This window comes from Athalia rosae, chromosome 7 (genome assembly GCF_917208135.1).
Source record: "Athalia rosae chromosome 7, iyAthRosa1.1, whole genome shotgun sequence".
Taxonomy (NCBI): Eukaryota; Metazoa; Arthropoda; class Insecta; order Hymenoptera; family Athaliidae; genus Athalia; species Athalia rosae.
In genome coordinates this window covers 14,682,957-14,707,912 of record NC_064032.1, presented here as the reverse complement: position 1 = coordinate 14,707,912, position 24,956 = coordinate 14,682,957, and the positions used below count along the sequence as shown (strand labels likewise).

Sequence of the window (24,956 nt, the reverse complement as noted above, 5' to 3'; positions counted from 1 at the left end):
CCCTTCCATTTTCACCCCACCCCCACCCCCCGAAACGTTCAACCCTGACGCTTAGATAGTCCCATTAAGTTCAGCTGACCTAGGACAGGACTCGAAGCACCTGCAGCCGAGGGTTTCTCCTGATCTATCAATCTATTGCTTCGCGAAGGTTAATTCAAAGGATCAAACTACAGCCGAACTAAATCTCCTCGCGGTACACCGCCGAAGGGGATGATAAATATCAATTTAACCTAAAGCGAATCAGGAACAATGGCGAATCTGAGGTGGATACTTCGATCAATTTTAATTTCAAAGGCGAGTTTGGTAAAAAATTCATTTCGCAGCAACAAATGTAAGGAAAAAAAAATAAAAAAAATAATCAAGGCGTGGAATTAAAAAAAATTTAAAAAAAAGGACACCCGAGCATCCCGACTTCTGATTCATTTGTCTCTGGGTTTTTGCTACGCGAGGTCGGAGGTTAATACCGCGGTGATTCGTGCCTGGCTCATTGCAAAATTAATCACGTTTTATTATCCATGTAGAAAGGATATGGATAACAGGAATATACGAAATTTAGTTCAGAGACAGCTAGAAATAAAAAAAAACGAAATGAAAGACGTAATAGCGATGAACGAACGTGGAAAAAAAATTAATTTAGCCAACTTACGCGCGATATAACTCGGGCAAAAATTTCACCGCCAAGTTTTTCCGTTTTATGTTAATCCCTCGAGTCGTACGTTTAACTTTTATGAATTACACCCCATATCGCATCGGCATACGAACGAAGAGAGGGATAAAGTATAATGTTTGTGGAACAAAATCTACCGTGGCGGGCGTGTTCTTTGGGTTATTTTCATTGTTTTATTTTGCGAAAATGCAATAAGTATACGTATATGTATCCGAATGTATAAAAATAGTTAAACTGCCGGCAGTGCAGCAGCGGCAACGCGCACCAACGCGCTACCTACGAATACGACGTTTGTAATACCTGTAGCGCATGCGATGTACAAAGTTCTCGTTGTTTCTACCGTATATTTATTTATAAGCATTTTCTTCAAGCAGAATCAGAAAAGTGTACGGAAGTTCTATGTGCGGCAGAGAAATGGAGGAGAAGGGCTCGGTGTAACTGGGACGCGGTAATATGTACGTATGGGGGACGGGTATGTGATATCGTAGGTAGGTACGATCCACGTAACGTAAAAGAAGAGGAACTAGAAGAAGAATAGGAGAGAGAAGAGAAGGAGAAGAAGGGTGGAGGAGAAGCGGAGGCAAGGCGCGGGTATATAAGCTCGATATAAAAATGCTGGTAGGTTGAAATAAGGTCACACACGTTCTTCGCCGCCTAGCTTGTTGCAAAACGCCAGTTCGCGCTATTCAGCTATGTTCCTTGTTATACTCCTCGCGTCTGCCGTGCAATACAACACCCTCGAAGCAAAGTTCTTCCTTTTCACCCTTCTAGCTATTTCCTTTGCTTGCAGTTATTTCTTTTTTTTTTTTGTTTTTTTTTTCTCCTGCCTCCTCTCTTTGTTTTCCCATGCTGCATTTTCAGCAGTTATCCAAACCTCCAGAAAAAATAAAAGCAGGCGGAGGGGAGGCAAGTTTCGTTCGCGTCTGCAATCGCCGGCGGCACCTTTTGTCTCAGCTTTTATTAAGCCCTGTTTCCATACACATCTTTTTCTACTTCTATTTTTCTATTCTATTTTTCGCCCCCACCCCCCCCCCCCCCTTCCCCTCCCGTTTTCTCTTCTTCATAAAAATACTCAGGAGACATTTACATTCACCTATACGTACGGGGTAAAATCCAAAGCTCTGCAGGGTGCAGCTTTTTCAGTAATTCGCGGAGAATATATGTACATTGCTTATACATAAAAGGGAGTAGGTGGCTATTTTAGGTATGCGAGTGCAGGTATTACAATGTTACAAAACATGAATAATATACCGGATAGAGAACATTCGCTACTAGGTATATCCGCGAAAGAATAAACGCGAATACATGTACCAAAGTATATGACAACTGATGGTGAACAGCTTTTCCATAATGTGCGTTGATGAAACTCGAGACAAAAGGATCGGGCTTTTTTACTATTTTTACGGATGGGTCACCTGTTTTTATTTTTTCCCCTTATTTCTAAAATATTTTATTCGCTTTTTGCTAGATATCCGAGCTCTCGAACTACAAGGTTAGTTATAGCCTACACGTTCATCGGCAAGGGTTCGAAAAAAACCGGATATAAAAAAAAGTAACGGAGGGGTTTGACGTACGTAGCTACGTACTGCACCTATACCTATAGACGAAGTAAATGGAATAGCCATTTTCCATGTAAATTTTTTTCCCTTCGTAAATTAGAATTTTCACATCATCCTTCAGTCAGCGGTTTGCACGGGTTTTACGCATATAGTACGAGGATGAAGGAATAATATACCTATACCCATAAAGATGGAAATGTAGATGGTGTGATGCAACGCCTATTTTGTCGTTTTGAAATTAGTCGAATGTTAAATTCTACCGTTCTCTGCACGTCACGTTTCCGTAGCAACCGCGAGCTTTTACAGTCATACGACTACCTGTATTCGAAAAGAACGGAGAATGGATTCATCGGACGGATAATACAATTTTCACACTTTATCTTTTGAACCAACGATTTTCAACTCGTTTGAAAAATGTCCACTAGGAAATAGAATAATAAAAAATTATTATCACCAAATTGCTTCTCTCAATACGAATCACAGCTACCGTGCAGATGGAAAAAAAAAAAAAAAAATTTTCCATTTTCTTTGCGCCCTTTTTTCTACCTCTTTTCCCTCTCAATTCTCGTACCCAATCTCGTCATCCCTTGAATTCGGTTCAAAGCGGCGAGGAGAGAGAAAAAAAAAGCGACAACATTTGTCACTCAAATAACATGTATATATTTCCCAAGCCACGAGGAATTTTTCCATCATTCATAGAGAACGGAAAATATAATATATAAACAAGACGTGAATAAGGGCCTCATCAGTTATTTGACAAAGTTACACCGTATCGCGGTTGAAATACTGAAAAAGAAATAAACCGACGTAGTGAAACAAAAGTAAGAAAGAATAAATAAAGAAATAAAAAAATGATTCCATCCCCCCGCAGTTAATGACGCGTGAAAAAAAATCCGAGTCACTTTTTTTCACGTAGGTATGTACGTGTAAATATATCTCATCCAAATCTTTTCTGTCCACACTATCTTATCCGCTAATATATTTCGCTTTTTTTTTTTTGCTCTCTCCATCCCACGTAGTACGGATGAAACGATCCGATACATAAGATTGTAATTTTGTGATTTACGTTCGACGATTATTGACTTCCGTTTTGTTTCCCCCCCCCCCCGCACGGAACTTGTTATAGTTATAAATATATATCGTGAGACTTGACGTAATAATACCGTCTTTGGAAAGAGACATCAATTATTGAGCTCCCTTTACCGTAGGTTCGTTCAATCCCGTTTCTGTCGTACGCTGTATACCTGTATATGCGCGCTTGCAAGCTCTATGTGTATACAAAGTCCCACGATCATCATTTGTTACTCTCGGTATAATAATTCACTAGCTAGATGTATAAGGCATAACGTCAAAGTTTTGCCTTTACATTTTCATGTATATATACCTACCTACGTAGGCGAATAAGGTTACAAGGTTATCTTCGAGGCAACCCATACAATTCGACAAGCCTTCGTTCCACCTCTTTCCATTGAATGTCTAGTTAGCCACCGCGCGAGAACCGCAACCCCCTTTTCCCGAAGCTCGCGAAAGTATATTCACACACGTATCCACGTCGATACCGTATACCTGTCCGCGGGTACGAGATATTTAGGGGTTGGTGCGGGAGGGGGGGGGGGGGGGGGGAGCGGGTGTTGATAGTCAAAGCGCTACTCGCCGATCTCTATGGAATTTAATCTCCGAGCGAAACTCGAATAGGTGGGTAGGCGTGGCGCCGGCGTTGGTGGAGGTGATCTCGCTCGGTGGAAGGAGCGTGTATACCAAAGGGTGTCATAAGTTTGTTTCAAGTTAACTCGAAAGTTGGCACTATCTTCATTAGCCGCTAGACCGTCGGTGGTAACCTCGGCAAACTGTAACTCGTGCCTTTCTCGTGGTCCCTTTTGCACTCCACTTTTCTCAAGCCCCGAGTATCCCCTCGCTTTTCCCCGCGGTTTTCACCGCAGCTTCGTTTACCGCTTTCAAACCGAATCGTCGCAATTTCGTCGTCCGAAAAGCTCATCCAGCTGCAGTTGGATTCGTTTGTTTACCGCGTACTCTTTCCATTTTCTCCGTAACGAACTTTAACCGCGCGTTCCACGATCACCTCGTTCAACAATGTTCGCGACGTCAACATCGACCCCTGAATTCGTTGTTTTTTCCTTTTTTCTTTCTTCTATTTCACTCTATCGGTTGATTTTTGTCTTTTCTTTAGCTCGCTATTTGCCTAAACGCGAATCCCTCAAACCCTGGGATTATAAATCGGATTATATCTTGGAATACGTGCGTTGTACGTAGGGTAGGCGACTAACGCGCCTAGTTATAATAAATCTATGCCCGCCCGCCTACGGCCGGGAAACGTAATTTCGTAAGCGTGTTCGAAATATCAATGTACGTATATCAAAACCCAACAATGCGTAACGGCGTAACAACAAAACGACCGATGAATCGAGAGTTTATCGAGTTTACAGGAAAATTTTGCATTAATGAGCACGTCGTCATCGCCAAACCCAGAAATACCGATCAATCATTTCCGTTACGTTAAACGTTCACAAAATGTTAACGTTCGTCGGTCGTACCTGTACCGGACGCTCGCGTACGTAAAAGCTCCCATTATTATACGGAGATAATGAAATTATTCTTGCAGCAAAAGCGTCCGGGTTATAACAGCCTTTCCTCGTTCATCGAAAAAATTGTGATTTCCCAACTTTTTTCCCGTCCCGCAGTTTCCCATATTTTTCGAACTCCGAACGGTTTTCGGACTACAACGAGCCTGTACTACACGACAGGCGAATCTGTTCGGTGAAATATTTGTAAATAGGGGTGAATCAAATATTCGTACGGATATCGGGTGAATATTATACGGGCGATGAAATTTAATAGACGTAGCTACGTAGGTATATCCACCCCCAGTCGCGTTATTGTCAGATATTATATTGTAATTTAACGATCGTAACGTACGTCGTGCACTCAGCGAGAGAACAAAGAGATACCGTGGAGAACGCACGCAATTATGCATTTCATTGTCGGACCCGATTACCGGGGCGGGCGGAGGGAGGAAATGACGAAACGGTCTGGCTTTGTGACCAAATTTAGTTAATGTATTTTCCGACGAACCCGTATCAATTACTGTATTACCAGCTACCTTCGTTATCGGCTCAAGCTGGTCCATCCTACCGTTCTCGCTGACCGTCGAGAGAAACCTATAGCAGAAACTCGGATCATGTCCTACCGAAATTTTGCATTAATTAAAGACAAACGACGAGATTGGATAACCCGAATCTGCGAAGGATATCCGCACAAGGATTTACTCTCGTTTCATCTGAATTTCCACCTCGCCAAAGTTCGTCGACGGTACATTTTAAGAAAACTGATCGCTCTATTTTTTTTAAATACCCAACTAATTGTAAGCGATATTCGTAATATTTTCGAAACGGAATCTACGCCTTCGCTATACGGGGTGAGTGTATGATTTTCGCTATGGGGTGGGCGATTGGGCATCCGAAAGCTCAGAATGATCGATTATCGAATAATTGTTCTTTAATTTCTTATCGGACACGTCCCTCCTTTGTAGAGGATATTCGAGGATGAAAAACATCCACATTTCGTGTCCGTTTAATCCCGGCATGGGATTTCGCGAGATTGCGAAAATGATATAATTCAATGAATTTGAAATATCACTCACCGAATCGATTTTGCTGGGATCCCAACATTTCTCCCAATTCCCGCAATTACACCGGGTCATGTCGTGTATCTGAAACAAAAGGAGAAAAAAAACAATTAGACCGATTGCGAGTGAGTTTTTATTTATTTATTTTTTCTCTTCAGTTTTTCTTTCCGAGTCTCATCTCGGAGTTTTTGGTCGAGATGAAATACGGAGCTTGCGGCTGTTATCTTAAAGAGCGGTTCGATATTTGGTATAAATTCAAGAAACACATCATCGTTTGGCAATCGTACACGTACGTACGTGGGTAACATCCGACCACCGCGTATGTATAAATGGTATATCGACAAATGAAAAAAGCTCGAGGCAACACTCAACGTTATAGTAGCTGGTGGACAAGATATGCGAGTATGAAACGTACGGAACCGTACGTACGTACGTACATACATACGTACGTAAGCCTATATGCGGGGCTTAATATTCGTCAATCTTTGGCAAAGACGAGCTGGTATAACGAATTTTTCGTTCAAAGCATTTTTTCTCATTTCCTTTTTCTTTTTTAACCTTTATTTATTTTCTTGTACCCTCGTTCCAATTCTTCCAACTTCTTTTAAGTTCTCTGTGCGAGCTTTTTTTTTTTTATTTGTTTTTTTATTTTATTTCTTCCTTTTTCTTTGCCTCGGCGACCCGTTTATATTCGCTATATCCGTTCACTCGAAATATTATGACATCTCTGAAATGCCCACGTCACGACGAAATTACATCCTCCTTCTCTATGTATGGCAATACGTACGTACATACGTATCTCGTCTACCAGTTACTCTATAACACATACATCTGTGTACGTATATATTGTAACCTTTGTAGAACAAACTCCGCGGTGGCTTCAATAATACGTGTACACATGTATACATATACATATACGGGAACGCGCGTATAGAAATGTACGTATCCTTCAGGTATGTACCACGTGGTACACCGACGAAATAATTACATATCGTCAGTCCGTACAGTGGAGGTATAGTTGGAAAAGCTTCGCTTTGATCACTCAAACATTTTCCACGTGTACGAAAATGGATGCTGCCGTTGCTCCACGTGTATTACCCATATTTACAGGTATATCAAACTATTAAACTACATCGCGAGCTTATCGTTCCGGCAAATTATGCAATATCCTGTACAATTAAACTCTCGTTATTCACCGATGATTTCGTCCTTTTTTTTTTTTCTTTCTTTGGTTTGTTTCCTCCTTTTTCGGACTACGTCTTGAAAAAAAGAAAAAAATTCACCGCCGTAATGACCGTGCCATTAGAGGGAAAGAGAGGGGAAAAGGTCAATTGTATCACCCTCAAAGAAAGAAGAAAAGAAAAAATTAAAAAGATTACAGAATTTTGTTTCTCTCGAGCAATTAACCCATAAATGGAAAATTTCTAGGACCCTCTCAATTACAGGACCAATAATACTTCTAGCAGGTTTGAAACTTAATTTCGCCACGGTCGAACACATATAAGTATATCATGTGCCTTTACATATATATATATATATGTATGCGCACACATACACACGTAGATTCACTGCAGGCATCGGGAGTAACGAAGCTCTGCCGATGCACTCTCACCCATTTAGTTCATTGCGTCAGGTACATTTCTCGGTGAACGCGATGCCAGCAACCTCCGCGTACGTATATGTATTATACATATATATATATGTATATGTATAGATAAATATACGTGTACGGCATGTGTATACAACGTTGACCACATGAATGCGCACAGTGCATACGTATATATACGTATAATTTTATATACCCATCGGGTACTATACATGGGGTATTGTGTGACGGTAGATATATATCGCGGATACGATCGCAGTGTTCGCAGATAGGTGTGCATACACATGTACGAGAACACATACGTGTGTATACGGTACGTCTATACGTGTTGGTTGTAGGTCGAATCGGAGGATGACTCCCTAGGGACCGGGAACGTAATTGCAGCCTGCCTCGTTCATTACGTCCAAACACTCGCCGTGGCCTTTCCTGTCTCTCGACTACAATCAGAGTAATTTGTCCTCTCGTCGCGAGTGACGAGTACTTCACTCGCGAATATTAATCAGCTAGACCGTGGAGAGGATATTATACAGCGATATATATGGATATAAAATATACGAGAAGCTGCAGTTGCAGAAATTATTTAACCCCCGACCCGCGCCGTGGATCGGGGGTGAATCAGGAGGAGCCGAACGATTGCGAATATCCGCTCGTTGCGCGTCGCTTATTTCCCGTTAAACTGCATCGGATTAAAACGCGAGGAGAAACGGAGAGGAGAAATGGACGAACGGAGCGGTAGGAAAAAGCGTGAAACCAGTCGCGTCAGTCCCTCGGAGAAGGACGGTAAAAGTGGGTCCCCGAGAAACAACGACTAAACTTGGAAAATAAAGAAGCGAGAGGATTTCGGGGTAGCTGTACCGAAACATGTTCGACGATTTATCGTGTAAAGGGTGAGTAAAAACGTGATGCAAAAACCGCACCAAGAAAAACGACGGGAGAAAAAAAAATGTCAAAAATAAAAAACGCGAAACGTTTTCCAACTCGTTTATTGTTCCTCGGTGCGTTTCGTTTCCCCCAAGCAATCTCGGGTTTTACGAAGTTCTAAATAAAATTCCAAGGATTGGTCCAGCAGCGACGATATAATAACTATAATGTAAAGTCTAGTAGAAAATTAAAAGATGCTCGGTCGTCGTCTCGAGAGAAAAAGAAGGGAAATGGAGAACGAAGTTTTTTTTCCCACTTCATATCGTCCCGCGTTTATCGCTTAATTTTTAACGGGGAAATAAATGTTAGAAATTGTCATCCGTGTGAACGCAACGCGTTTACGCGCGTGTAGCGCGATGGTAATCTTAGCGGGCGCGAAGTATAAAATTGTGAAACTTATTCGGTGAGGGTGGGTGAGTTTTCCGTTGGTTTTAAGGGTGCGGGAGGGCGAAACCTTCGGACTTGCCGTTGGCACGACGACGATCCTTTATACGTTAACCTTGACTCGTAAAAATTAGATTCTGGGCTCCCACGCGCGCGGTCCTATACGTGATTCGTGACTCGAATGCGCCGAGAGAATATTTTCCCAACCCCACCATTTGGAATCTCCCTTCGCTAAAATGATAAAAAGAAAAGAATAAAAGGAAATAAAATAAAATGAAATCTTCATATCTTCCTCGTTTGCATTTGTAAAAAGATAAAAAATTTTCGCGAAAGATCTGGATGTATATCACGTGAGATGCGTGTCCTACTCGAGGTGCCTCGGAAGCTCGATGTACAAGTAAAGTAACTCGGTGGATCTATTCAGATAAGAAACTTTATATGGGTATGTAGAGCTTCGCGTAAACTTTGTCTAAAATTCGTATATATTTTGAGGCGAATACATGGAACGTTAACTATAACGAGGAAGCTTTGAGCTGGCTCGTAAATTTTCTATACAAAGGAGTCGAACGAAGGGATCGAATGAAATAATTCAGGGTTCATAAAATTGAACGTTGGAGTGTAGCAAACTGTATAGTTAATTATTATAGACGTCCGGTTGATTTAGAAGTGACGATAAATAACTGGGTGAGGTAAACGAACATGGGAAAGGAAAATGAGATTCTTAGAATCTTCCCAATACCTTACACGGGAATCCACTCGATTTTAAATATTCACTCCGCCTCAGGCACCACGAAGAGTCGCGGTTTCTAGTTAAGAATTTATTTCTTTTCTCTCGATATCCTTTTTTTTTTTTTTCATCAGTTACCGGACGCAACCCCCAAAAACTTAAAGCAATGCTTCTTCTACTTTTCCAGTCTTTCTTTTCTTCTTTACTACTTCAAAACTTTTTGTTAATAAAGATTTATTCGAGTTTCAACTAATCTTCGTACAACACATCCGTTGATGTTCTACGATAATTGACGTAGAATTATTTATTGGAAATGAAAAATTATTTCCGTACTACAGAATGTGGATAGAAGCATTGATTTTTAATTCTATTGGATAATTTGTATCACGAACTATTCTAATTTCCTATCATTAAATTTCAAAGAGGATTTACCATATACCGATAATATAATGTTGCTTTGGGATTAAAAATATTTTACCGAAGTATGAGATGATATCGTTTGTTGGTTACAAGTTCTACTATCGATTTTTTTAAACCGACTTTCACTCAACCACAGAAAAACGAGCTTCCTATCCTGTCGGCAACCGGAACGTCATCGCGGACCGATGAAAGCGTATTACCTTCCCAAGGTGCAGAAGTGAATAGAATTATTGATCGATCGAGAAACAAACTTCATATCGGTTTTTTTTTGCAAAACGTAGGTAATAATATGGGGCATTCCACATGCGGAATTGATTTCAGGGTGCTTGGCCAACACATTTTCGCATAAAAAATACGAATAAGTCGATTGATTTCAGTTGAGAGGAAATCCCATCGAAATATCCTTGATTCAACGCATTTTGGAGCGATAATTTGGCGATAACTTCATTAATTTTATAGATAAATCAATTTAACTTGTGAATCTAGATTCCTGAGGTCGAAATACATAAGAATAGCATATAAAATATTATTTTTTTGGTCCAAAATCGCCAAAATTTCATGGAGTACCCGATTGGAGTTTTTCGATTTTTGGGCCAAAAGTAAAGTAAATTCAAAATTGATTGTATTACACTTTTCTGACGTATTTTGACCTCAGGAATCCAAATCTGAAAGAAAAATTGATCTATTTCTAAAATTGACCGAGTTATCGCCAATTTTCACCTTTTTGGGGTCAAAAATAAAAAATTGATTTTTTAGTCTATCTTAATGTAATTTGAGCTCAGGAATCTGAATCTGGAAGAAAAATTGATCTATCTGCAAAAATGACCGAGTTATCGCCGAATTATCGCATTTTTTGGCATAAATTTGAGGATATCTCGAAGGGAAAAAATCGTAGCTCAATTTACTCAACGGATTCGTGTTCCTGAGGTCAAAATACATAAGAGAAGTGCCATACGATCAATTTTTAAAAATAAAAATTTTTGGTCAAAATTTGAGATTTTTCCAAGGGGTACCCCTTACGATTTTTTCAAATTTTGGCAAAAGATTTTTATTTTTTAAAATTGATCGTATGGCACTTTTCTTATGTATTTTGACCCCAGGAACACGAATCCGTTGTCCAAATTGAGCTACGATTTTTTCCCTTCGAAATATCCCCAAATTTATGCCAAAAAATGCGAAAAAATCAGGATAACTCGGTCATTTTTTAAGATAGATCAATTTTTCTTTTAGATTCAAATTCCTGAGCCCAAATTACATTAAAATAGACCATAAAATAAATTTTTTATTTTTGACCCCAAAAAGGTGAAAATTGGCGATAACTCGGTCAATTTTAGAGATAGATGAATTTTTCTTCCAGATTCGGATTCCTGAGATCAAAATACTTTAGAAAAGCATATTAAACCCAATTAAAAAAATGATTTATTTTTTGCTCAAAAATGAACCATTTTTATAATCGATTGTAGTATGTAAACAATTTCCAATTCGATTAAGTAACCATAAATCATAGCTCCTGAAAATTTTGTCAAGAGGTAGAAAAAGTTTTATCAAGTCCAAAAAATATTCCGGAAAAAATGGCCCGTTTGACGTGAAATGCGCCATACACAACAGCTTGTTCTCTTCTTCATTTCTTACCAGAAAGCAAATCACTCAATTACAACTTTTTGAAAGAAAAAGGCACGTCTCATTGATGGATAAACAAAAAAACAAGCAATAAAGAAAAAGAAAAGAAGGAATCATTTCCGTTATAAGGTTATCCGTAGATTGATCTTGTTCAACAAATTAACAAATTTTTTCATTTCAATTCCGTCTGTAATCTCGACTAATCTTTCGTGTTTATTTAGTCAGACTAGAAATCTTTAATATGCGACCAAACATTCACACACATGATCACTCTGGAGTGACGTGATCCGTTTTGTTACACTAGTTTGCGCATAGGTATAGTGTATCATGTGTGAGTAACGTACCAGCATATTGTACCAAATTTGCAAATGGTGGTAAAAATAAGTTATCCATGTTAAAAAACAGTTTTTGTTTTTTCTTCTGGAGATCTGCTTCGGATCATGACGTCAAAGTAATTTAATGCCCCGATTGATTCATAGAGATAAAATCAGAACCAGTTCCCAGATATAAATTTGGTCGCGTATCAGACTCAGAAATTATAAGGGTGATTAAATTATCTCCTGAAATGATTGTAGAAATTTATAATACGGGTAAATGTTATTGAGATGATCTGTCCGCCTATCTTCGACTAGTTGCAACGATAGACTGCGAAGATTTCCGATAGTTCCTCTCTATACTCGAGCAACAAATATGAAGCGACAACTACCGAGCAAGAAGAAGAAGAAGATTTGTTCATACGACATGGAAAACCCTTTGAGACATCAAGACGCCTGTGTAAGCAAATATATGTGGGACGACGAGAGAAGATTTTCAAGACGGTATTAAGCGGACATCAAATCCGCGTAGAGACGAAGCGTTTCAACGACGACAATTAAGGATGAGAAATTAGAGATCGAGATCCGTCAAGATTTAATAAAAATCAACGACGAGGACTGATGTAATCTTGAATTATAACGCTCAGAATGATCTGGATTCCTGTTCAGTCAATTGTAAATCTAATAACTTCGTACAATCGAGCTATTAGAACGTAACGAGGATTGTATGAGACGGGTAGACGATACAAATCATCAACGATGAAGATTAATTATAAGAAACAATCGACCGGCTGAAAATAATTTTAGTGAATTTCGAACGAAAATATATTCGCTCTGTTGGAAGGATCGATTATATTGATTTATTCGGCAAATCTTTCATATAGGTAATCGGAAAATGACTTGCAAAAAAATCAACCAACATTTCGTTTCGTTTCACTTAAAATTCATCGGAAGATTGAGAAACATGATTATACCAAAGGTTCCTATAATTGAAGACGATCAATCAAATTCCTTCGATTGCATAAAACCGACAAACAAAGTACAAGGCTTGAAAAAAGAATAACGTAATTTTTTTTCCCCCTGTAATAGATCTCTGTAGATGTCCATGTAAGTAGTTACTGAGGACAAAGGTACTATATCAGACTACTGATTAGGCTATACGTTAAATGAATTTTAAATTTCATTCACTCAACATGCGTATACCTGTGTACGTAAAATCGTAGGTACCAGGCATTTACTTTTTAGTCTCTAATCCCATTTAATTGTCTACGGTAGGACCAACAATACCGCGGGTATAAATATATAAATAAATTAAATTATCATTCTTCCACCATATAAAATTTCATTACTCGTTAAATTTATATATATGTATATAGTTACTTACTATTTTAAGATCCCTAATTAATATTTACATCATACGAAATAAAAGTAATTAATAACGCGGCATCGTCTTATGTTATATTATTATAGTGTACACATATTACGCACCCGTCATGTGTAAAGATGTTCGACTCTTATTAAATTCGATATCTACGCTGTCATTATCGTTGTTATTCCTATGATTATTATTTATTTGGTATTATCATACCAAAAGCATCGCGTTGCGTTTTTATTCCCCAATATTGTACACCGTGGTTACGATAAAAAAGTGAAAGAAAAAAGATATTAATTGTCTGTGCACTGTGAATCGACTGTGTAAATGTCAGTTTCAGAATAACAGTTATGACTAAGGAAGTACTGCAGATGAGATTATATAAATTGTAATAATGCTGGTAATAATAATGATCATGATAATCAATATCGCGAAATATATCCGGGAGACCCGCGGCAGCTGTCCAGTCAGTTGACCCTGCAGAAATTCAGACTTTTGTAACTCAACTTCCCAACTAGAATAATATGACTATGTTTAATACATGTTATGTTTATGTTGGAAATAAAAAACGTGCCTTGAAATCAAATTTTTTCGAAAACTACCAACTGAAACGTAACAGAAGTACGCGTAATTCGTTCAGCGCTATTTCGTCCGCATTTTACTCCGTGCTTGCCATTTTTTTTCTCAATTTTCAACCCCATCAGACGCGGTGGTTTAAAAATATTTGAAAAAAAAAATTTACCAGTGCAGAGACAGAGGGAAGAAAAAAGAAAATTTAGAAAAGCATAGAAGACATGATACAACGAATTACACCGCGGTCATTCCATAAAAGCTCTCAAAAGCTTCTCTTCGAATGTAACGAATAGAAAAGGATTAGATGCAAATTTATCTCTAGTTTCTTTGAGTCCTCTTTAAAATTTGTCAAAGTTTTTCATGGAACCATACAAAATCACTTACACTCTGATGATTTTGTCAATCTTTTTGCAGATTCGAAGTTCTTTTTTCTTTTCGATTATTGTTTTTTTTAAAGTCAATGAAAAATTGTAGACAGTTTTTGACGACAGTTGATTGTCACCGATGATTACTGTACACTACTTGCGAAATTGATCGCAAAAGTTTTATAATTCACGATAGAATTTATCCTCATATTCACTTATCTATAGGTAATGTTAACTGTACATACACCATTGGGCCGACTGCCTAGTTACATTATAAAAGGTGTAAAGAGCACGAAAGAATAAATAAAAGAGGAATATTAATTATTTTTCGTTATCGCCTTCGGCATTTCGGTAATTCCGTTCATTCTTTTTTCTTCCTGTCTCTAACTTAAGGTTTAATAATCATCATTCGTGAACCCAATGCAATTTTTAAGGTCACGCTTTCTCGAAAATCAGATTCACAATATTTGTCGTACGGGAAGATAAAAAAGAAGGAAGAGCATTAAAAAATATATTGTTATCTCAAATATTTTTAATTCGACTCTCCGCTAATTAAGTTCTTCCGGGGTTGGGATTGTGTGGAATCGCTTCGATAATTTTTTGTTTGTCCATTTAAGTTTTCTCGAAGCGGTAACAATTCAATTACGGCAATTAAACCAAAAATGGAGAAGTAGTAATTGTTTCTATCTATATTACAAGCATTATTACCGCGGTGGCGTTTAGATATCCCGGAGGTGGAATGAATTTCTTGAGATAGATTCTTTCTCCTTTTGCTCGACCTCGGGACACGCACATCACGTCTCATTCTTTAACTACGAGTACACATAAAATACGAGTGTTACATAAAACTTTCCTCGCTTCGTAGCGACGACCACTGTTCAGATATATCGGCGAAATCAGCAGCATCGCTTCTCCATCGTATCATTGATTAATTTTCTATCATACGCCGCGGTATACCTAATTATTGTCCTAAATCATCGCCCGCACGATTCGCGCACAAGGTGTAATGCAATTCGCGCCTACAATGATGCACCTGATAAATACATCAGAATTTCAGATCGGTGGCTCTGGGTGTACGTGATTCATTACCGTAAATTCAAATAAATAATCCATCCATTATTGAGACCATGTATTTTATAATCACCGTAATTTATTTGCCTATTTTCAAACTGTTCTTTTTCAATGTAAGAAGAATAGTTTGCAACGACTGAGAAATTCCCAGTATATTCATATGAGGTCTTAGAAGCTTATGAATACGCAATTTCAATTTGCATTGTAATTAAACTACGTTTCACTGACCTCTTAACCTTGGTCATGGTCACGTTTCGTATAGAAAAATAGCTGTAAGCTACATCGCAAGTGGGTACACCTATCCATTTGTTTGCGCATCTATCTATCTCATTCGTTTTAGTTTTATTTAAATTTTTTTTTATAAATATGTTACGTTTTTTTTTTTTTTTGCAAACCATAAATCATCCGCGAAAAAAATACGCGTTATACCATACATTTTATGGCTGCAGTAGAGATATTCTAGCTTCGAAGTCCGATGACGTTATGAAGAAAATAGAGATCCAATTTTTTTTTTTGGTTCATTTAATTTTTTGAGCGCGCATCGCTGGTTGAAAAAATGAAGAAAGAGAAGAAACGTAACGAAAGAGCGAGAAAAAATATTTGACAAACGGCCGATGTCACAACTCAATTTTTCTAACATAAAATTGTAGTAGACACATGCACGCGACAGAAAATGCAATGTGGACGCGGAAAAAGGGGATAGTTTATGGGTAAGCTCCGCGCAACGTGCCGGAACATCGCTCTCGTTGTTAGGAAAGCACAAGCATCACGCGCCTTTATATTGCGCGCGAATTCTTTTGAATTATGCATCGATTATATCGAATATTTAAAGATAGTAGCCGGTAGATACGTAGGGACCTACTCTAGCCGGATCGCCGAGAGTGAGAATATATTTTACCCCCAAGATCCGTTTCCCCGGCAATTTTTCACGTATAAGGAAAAGAGAGGATTGAAAGTCGATCATTCGTTCCTTCCTCCGTATCCATAATCGATCGGAGAGAGAAAATGACGAAATTAATAAATAAATGAATATAAAATATACGAAACGGGACTCGGATGAAGATTTCCGAGAACGTTGAACTCAAAACTTCACGTGGCAAGCGTTGAGTGAGGGGTTCATTTTGCAAGGCGGCTATATTTTTTCACGTTCTTCGAGTCGCCTGATAACGAGATCCTTGGGGTACTAAAAAATTCGCGGCGACTTTCTCGTCGAGAATTTCAAGATCCATCGATCGCTCGACGCGAGGTCTCGGGGTTTACCTGCGGCAAATAATCTTCACGGATCTCATTCATTTCGCGATTCGTGAATGAGACGCGGATACCAACTTTGTACGAATATTTTGGGACGTCGACTATTGCGCGTGTCCCGCGAATAATACGAGGATATAGATACGGGTTTACATATAATAGAAAATGAGGAGGCATATCGCGTGTCCGTTCGGATCGTCCGCGGTAGCGAGCAGAATCAGGGTTAAGCTAGATTCGCGGGTTCGGCGTGCCTTTGGGTTTGCCGTATCTCGTCGATTCGCCTTTCAGCAGTCCCGCGCGTGGAACTGAACCGTGAGGATACGGAGAACTTGGTCCCTCTTTGGTATTTTGGAAATTCAAAATTCAGGGGATGACGGCAGAATCGCGCTACAGATTCGTTCGAAGAATAAAGGAAACGAATAGCGACTGAAGAATTTTTCGAAAAAAAAAAATAACTTCTCCCTAAAGATCAAATTTCGAGAATCTCAGACCACGAGAATCCGGAAACTTGTCCTTCGTTCATCGCGTGTAATGAAATTTCTGAAATTAAATACGACACTCAATTAGTGCTGATTGGTGGAAGCTGAGCGTGTCATTCGGACGTTTATGAATTATTTTATCAAACGTAATAAGTGGTATAAAGATTATAAACTTCCAGTAATCCACATAAAACTGGTAAAGAAAACCTGCACGTGAACCAATTAACGCTACGTGTTGTCGCGTTAGACTTCACCTTGACAATCGTGCATCAAACTTGTTGATTAAGCAACGAAGGAAACCGAAGTTAACTATAAAGAATTATACCTACATACACACATATTTATAGGTGGAAACGAACTAGTTATATTATACCCATGGTGGTTCATGTCACTTGCGTCAAAGCTTGGGGCTTATCAAGATCATTGTATATTAATTATTTTGAAAGACCTTTTTTATATCGTTCGTTATTATCCTATTACGAGCTCCATTGGGTTGATACAAACTCAACGACGACGTTATCGCAATTTCGGCTGCGGAAAATTCTACGCACATTGACCCGAACTAGTTAAAAAGCGAAAGAAATCGCCCGAATCGAGGATCAATTTGAATCGCCCGCAATTGTTCGAATTGATTGGATAAAATTGGGAAGACAGCACCCGTCCGAGTCATCCGTATTTCGTCCGGAGGATAAGGAGATCGAGGAAGCTGTGCTGACGGAAAAAGTGTGATCCAAAATTTGTGCTTCACTTAAAAACGGTGTAAAAATTTGCAAATTCAATTTTAAATTTGTTCAAACTCGCGCTATGAAACCATTAAATATCATCATACCGGGAAAATCAAATGTTTCATTTGATGATTTGAAAAATTTTACGACATATACGAGTCCAGAGAATAAAATTTCAGTTTGAAAAAGGGAAGAGAATATAAAAGATAATAAAATAATTGAGAATAAAAGTAAAAAAATTCCATCGCGTCAATGAGTAACGAAACGAACTACCGGGTCTGTCGCGTCGTCGACACCTGGCAGACCCTTCGAAATTCTGGGTTCTGAAAAAACCAGTTTATCAGGTACAAAACTTTAAATACATTCTTTCATCTATGTATATTCTAACGCGTATATACATACATAGCGGTAAAGCTAACCGCCAAGTGATTAACTCTGAATAAAGTGTTGAGTAAAGAATTTTTTTTTTTCTTTTTCTTATTTCTTGTTCATAATGATTAAATCACCTGGGTAAGTTAATTATTCATATGGAGATCAACACTGAAGTGGTGAAATCGAGAGCGATCTATAAGGCTGAACTTTGTCGCCGTGTTTGTATAATTAAATATACGTACGATGTGGTTATACAGACGACGATCTTCGAGAATCGTGCGATTATGAGTGCGTCCTTATTGAAAAAGAATTGAAAAATTGAGAGAAATCAAAAAAAAAAAAAAAAGGAAAGACTTTTCGTTACATATCCCTACATGGACGTGTAAGGCATGTGATAACACATGAATAACATCGTGTGCACATACCGAGTGTAACGACAAATAATAACATATTTTTAGGTACCTCCCAATCAACGACTAATTGATTAACTACTGTACGCGAATATAACCCCATTGATTCCAATTGACCAATCACTTGACAAAACGTGTACGATATAGTAGGTACGATGGTATGAAGACCAATTGAGAAAGTGTAACAACTAAACCTTATATATATATTCATGTATATACATATAAATGATAAACCCGAAGAACTGGTACCAAAAATAAAAAGAAAATAAAACTGGCCTGACTTTGCTAATTAAAAATACATTTGCATTCCTCAGTTTTTGAAATTTTATCTTCAACATATATGATCAAAGTAGTATGTATATATTTTATGCATGTATACATAGAATATGTAAAGTGTGATCGGAAAAACCAGATGAATTTAATTATAACCATTGATGATCATTGGCAAAAATATAAATCCACTTCTCGTTTGAAACAAAGCAACTGGAAGTGATCAACTTAAGATAAAATGAAGTAAAGATCAAAAGAACTAAGAGAAAAAATTGTAGAAAAGAAGAGAATTGAGTAAACGAACTCTGAAAACAGGAGAAGACAAAACTGCCGAAGACTCTAAAAATAAAAAAAGGAGGATTCGGAATAAATGAGAAGCTTTTACATTATAAAAAAAAAATGAGCGGACGAGATTTGCTCGAGGGTTTCTCTAAGGAGACTCTGAAGTTGATACCATCCCACATATTGAATATAAATAAATCATCCGACATGTTACCAGCCTGTGATAATTTTTTGAACGTTAACGGGACGTCGTTCGATCAAAATCAGTTATCTAATTCGACGGACTTATCGTCGAATATAACGAACATGTACAATGTGAATTGCCTCGAACATGCACCCCAGTTGACGTACAGTGCATACGTAAAGTCGATAGTGTTAGCGGTGATTGCCTGTCTGAGTCTTTTCGCAAATTTGGCCACGATATATTCGATAAAAAAGAATCGTCGCAAACGCCAAAGTTGTACGGCAATCTACACGCTCATTTTACATTTATCGGTGGCCGATCTTTTGGTTACGGTATTTTGCATAGGAGGCGAAGCGCTATGGAGTTACACCGTTGCCTGGCTGTGGGGTAATGCAGCTTGCAAGATATTCAAATTTTTGCAAATGTGGGGCTTGTATCTCAGCACCTTCATACTAGTTCTTATCGGCGTCGATCGTTTCGTTGCCGTAAGATATCCAATGAAAAGTCTGAATACTGCTCAACGTTGCAGTCGACTTGTTCTTTTCACTTGGATCCTGTCGTTCATCTTCAGCATACCACAGGTAAGAGTAAACGTGCCTCAATTTTTTTTCTTTCTTTCTTTCTTCCACTCTTATCTCCATCTCGGGAAACGAAAAAACCCATCCGGGCCTTTTCCCGAAAATTTATGCCCAACGATTCCTTTTACTTATTTCGAAGTGTTCCTCTTCTTTTTTGTTTCCTGCCCGACCTTCTTCATCTCAAAAATTGATGCGTTATCGATATTTCAAAATAAAAATTCACCCCCCTTGATATTTAATTCGCTTGGGCTCGTGGGAATCTTGCATTACACGTAGAAAATTCTGGTGAGGGATGATTCGCGACCGGTGATATTCTTTCGCCAAAAACAATTTCGTAAAAGACAAGCGGGCTATCGTTATACCTGTACACGAATAAGGTCGGATGGGTTGATACGAGTAGATAAAATGGCAGAGATTTGCCGATAGGTGAGTGACGTTTAAATCCACGGATACTTATCCTGTCGATCTTTCAAAGGGATTCTTCGTAAAGCCAACAGATTTATCGAAGGGTTTCGAGAGAACCCCATGAAAGACAGGGTATGGCGAGAATTAAATGAAATGAATATGGCGAGAGAAAAAAAAAACGAAGTCAGGATAAAAAGAAATCATAATTTAGCGTTGGTTCAACGAAAACTAAATTATTGCAAAATATTTTAATATTATATGTAGAACACATCACGTCTAATATTGACAAGAAACTTTTCAAGGACCGTTCATGGTCGTTATTCAGGTAATTCTCATGTATGTATATGTTATATCAGTTTAATTAATAATTCAAAAATTATTTCTCCAATTTATTCAATATTATACGGTTTTTTTCCATCTTATTCTCCGATTACACGCAGACGTTTATTTTATAGAAAACGAGAAAAAAAAAATGTAATCTTACAACGAAATGCAATATCGCGATGTTAAGTGCAATTTGGAATTATTCAAACGACTATCAAAAAATTATTCAAACGAAATAAAGTAAAAGAATGGAACAATGTACCATACATCGAGCATTGTGATATTCTTTTTCCTAATTGCCGAATCTTTTTCATAGCCAATAAATTTTTTTTTCTTCCATTTGGGTAAACGGTAGTATACGCGAACTGTAATAAACTTATTAATCTAATAGTCATTCATTTTCGCATAAAACGCGCTGCGAAGAGGCGATTAAATAATCATGATCTATAATTTGTTTAAGTAAACAACACCGATGTTATATTCATTAATGTGTAACCATATAACTATAATAATGTATTATCTTACATTAGGATCTAAGTTGCATTTACATGTATCGAGTGTAAAATATTGAATTTACTGTAGGTATTATCGAGCGTTTACAACTTGATTGAATAATTTATAACTGCGGTATATCGAGGAGAATTATAGGTATAGCTGTATTTCAAAATGCAAGGTGAGTCAGGTTGGAAAATATTTGCAAAACGAAGAAATGGATGACAACAATATTTCTTAAATTTCATTGAAAAATAGCGAATAAAAAGAAAAGTAAATTATAATAAAATCGAACGACGTGTAAAAAAATGATAATGAAAAGAGACACCCACCACGAATTGACCGATCGAGGTGGACAGCTGGTGATCGAGGTTACATCCCGATATGATCGAGAGATAAACGAGAATTGTAAGAAAAAAAAAATTACGAGTGTAAACAAATAGGAAAATAAATTAAAAATTGATCAAAAACAGGTATACTATATCTAAAATGCCAAAATAAAATTTTATTTCAAAGAAGTCTGCCGAAATATGTCAAAATGATTCATTGTGAGAATAAATGTTTAGTGTCTGTATAAAAATATAAAATTTCCAAAAGAAGTGAAAAAATTTTTTTTTATCAATTCCAATCGATTGGTGTACATTCGATGAACGTGAAACAAAATCAATTTTAATATACGTCAACTGTTATATAGAGAGACTGCCGTAGATGCAACCGTATATTTTTAGTATTACAAAATAGATTGTGAGAGTTGATATGTGATGAAGGAAAAAAAGCCACGATGATATCTAGATACGGGTTAATGAGATTCTTGAATGAAAGATTTCGCGAGAGAAGTAAAATGGATAAAATAAATAGCGAATGGTTTTGCACATGAGAAAATGATTCATGTGCACAGGTATAACTGTAATGTAAATTGTGCATATTTTCAACCGTCGACCATTAGGGATAATGTAGGTATAGGATATATTATTATTGTTAACGAAAGTGGCATTGTTACACCTGAACGTCGAGGTGCTCTTTATCTGAAAATTTAATCACCCAACTATAGTTGTGACACGCGGTGACATTTGAGCACCGCAGATATCTGAGAAATTCTAAAACTAATGTCGTGTGTATGTAACAAGTGAAGCAATATTGAATTCTGAGGAATGATAAGAAAATTACACGTGTATAAAAAAAAAAAAAATTTGAAGACAAAACAAAAAATGTAAGAAATAAAAAAGTACAGGGCAAAACGCGAATAAAAAACGAAAAAGCTACGAGTCAGCAGTTCTTTTTTAGCCATGGATAATGACATACCTGTCGTAAAATAATAATGTATAATTATTTATTTGTAATACACATAGGTTTCCTGGTATACGCGAATATTATTCACGACATATATGTGATACGTGCTTCATTCATATACTTCCTTGGATAATATAATAATCCGAATATATGTAACTATTTTTAACCCGCGTTTGTTACACATATGTATAGTTTCGCAAAGGTAGGTATCCATGTTCTACAATTTATGGGAGGTATATAAACACAGAACAGATCGAGTATCCGGTCTGCGGTGGGGTTTAAAAAAAAAGCGAAGAAAAGAATGGTGTAATGGGTATAGATTATTAACATTCTTGAGAAGTGTTGCACGCATTTACTAGGGGTATTATAAATCTTCTCGTCAAAATCACTTTAAAATATATAAATATGAACCTAGTGGCTCCTCTGCATAAATATGGGGCGTATAATTTATATCGTCGATTACCGAAAACGGTAATGAAGTTTATTCAAGCTTTATTACATCCGCTGATCAGCTTTTTTCCTTTTATTTTTTTTTTTCTCTAAATATATTTCTTTGAAGAATACAGATCATCGATTTTTCAAAATGAATTATTCGTCGTTATTCCCGATCTTAACTTCAGCCAATTTTTATTTAGAACCTCCTCCACTATAGGTTGGGTGAAAAATAAAAACTTTCCGGGCACGTAGCGAAAATTTCGTGAGTTTTACCGGGAATGATTCTAATTTATAACACACCCGATCACATTTTATCACCATTAACACCGTCCATATATATAAATGCCAAACATTTTACTATATGGTATGTAGAAATATTGTTGAAGCCAGTTTTAACTAATTACGAAAGATATATAATAATGTGGTTAGAAAAATATTCCTCGCTATGGTTAAATTATTCAATAACGTTGAATTTTCAACTGGCTCACTTATACAGCTTAGAAAACCAAGGTCCGGACATCGACTGACTCGATTTATTTAACAGAAATTTCCTGATTTAATCTTGAACGGAAAAAAGACGACAAAACTAAATATATTACAACTCAACAAAAACTAGATCCAAAGCAATTAGATCCGAGTTGAAGGTTCTTCATACTCACAGAACCTACTGCAGCATATCTCTATTCCCTGAACGCTTCAATTATATATCATAAGTTTACTTTTTCATCGGGTACAATTATTGCATTTCACGTTACTTTATAAAATTTTATCATATAATTGCACGCCATAGCGTGGGTCTACCAGGCGGTGTACAAAGAATTCTTTCCCCTTTTTTCGAAGAGGTATAATTGTGCGCGAACGACTTTGTTTCATTTTTAGTTCTCAGGTATTTCAATCGACCGCGAAATGCATATTTTCTCAGCGTAATTATAGATTGATAAAAATTGCTCAAATATCATCAGAAAATTCTTGCGATGCAAATAATTGTGCACAAGTATGTGAGGTAGGCAGCTACATTCTGATACGATTAGTAATAATAAACAGAAAACACGTAACGCAAATGTTTGACTGGGAGGAATTTTTTACGTGCGCATACGTAGACTCACACATGTTCATATAATTACTCCAAACTTTTTGTTTTCACTGGAAATTTTTTACCCTTTTTTTCGTGATATTTGTGGGGAAAGTACAATAGTTATTTGTTTCCAGAGTCAAATTAAGAAACAAGTTTTCTGTCTACTGTAATCACGATCATCATCATCATCATCGTCATCGTCATCATCATTATTGTCAGCTGCAGCAGAAGCTGTGTAGCTCTTGGGTCTGGACCTTACACCGCGTGCTTCGAAGAAGAGGAGAAAAAGGAGAAATAAAATTGTACGAGAATGCACACAACTTTTTATCGACCAGAAACGCGCGGTTGAATTATCAATCCATTCTGAATTGCGTTTTATTTATAGTTATGGCCTAGCAGCATCAAAAGCAGAAGCAGAAATCGAACTACTCGGTTCTCCCTCTTTGATCGTCCGCGGTGAATCGATTCAAAAATATTACACGTGTATGGAATAATGTACGATTCATATTGGATACTTTATGGAATTCGATTTTACGAGTGTTTGTAATAACGGATAGATTATACGTATAATGTTCAAAAATAGTATAATGTAACTCGCGCTAATATCTACTCCTCCTATCCATAATTGGCTCGAATAATAAATATCGTGTTCGAATGTACGCCGATACATTCGTTCCCGTTCTATTTACACCCCCTCGATTTATCGGTCAACAATTTTTACAAACGAACGTGCGTAACTTAAACCTGCGTGTACAATCGAACAAACGTATCGCGCTTTCGGACTACATTTCAGCCTCGTCAATTTCTATTTGAAATTATTTTTTTTAAAATGATCCCACCGTTTGAGAATTCCTCACACCAATCTGTTCCGTAACTCCTCTGTTTCAATCTATAGGACGATAGCTGATGTTCGATATTGAAAAGAGTGAGAAAAAGAAAAATTTGTTCTAAAATTTCGCGAAAAGCTTTCACACGTATCGAACTTAACTCCCTGTTCGATGATAACCTGGAAACTTGAGAGTGGGAAAAAAAAAAAAATTAAGCTTCCCACACAACTTCGGTGGTTTCGAGTGTTTGGAAATTTTGTAGGAGAGCAAAAAACTAACGACGATGATCGCAAAAAATACTTATGTAGAAAGTTTTCT

The 24,956-nt window shown here is 37.4% G+C and overlaps 2 protein-coding genes across 2 annotated transcripts in view; one reads left to right on the top strand and one right to left on the bottom strand.

The window, feature by feature from the left end:
* The window catches only part of LOC105689632 (obscurin), a 187,147-nt gene that overhangs the window by 128,659 nt on the left and 33,532 nt on the right, over nucleotides 1–24,956 (bottom strand). Inside the window, exon 3 of the mRNA XM_048658583.1 lies at nucleotides 5,885–5,953. The gene's annotated coding sequence lies outside the window, so the exon portion shown is untranslated. The remainder of the gene's footprint in view (nucleotides 1–5,884; nucleotides 5,954–24,956) is intronic.
* Nucleotides 16,771–24,956, top strand: part of LOC105689748 (gonadotropin-releasing hormone receptor) — a 23,863-nt gene continuing 15,677 nt past the window's right edge. Inside the window, exon 1 of the mRNA XM_012407009.3 lies at nucleotides 16,771–19,793. Within this exon, the coding sequence (XP_012262432.2) occupies nucleotides 19,146–19,793 (648 nt within the window). The 5' untranslated portion in view covers nucleotides 16,771–19,145. The remainder of the gene's footprint in view (nucleotides 19,794–24,956) is intronic.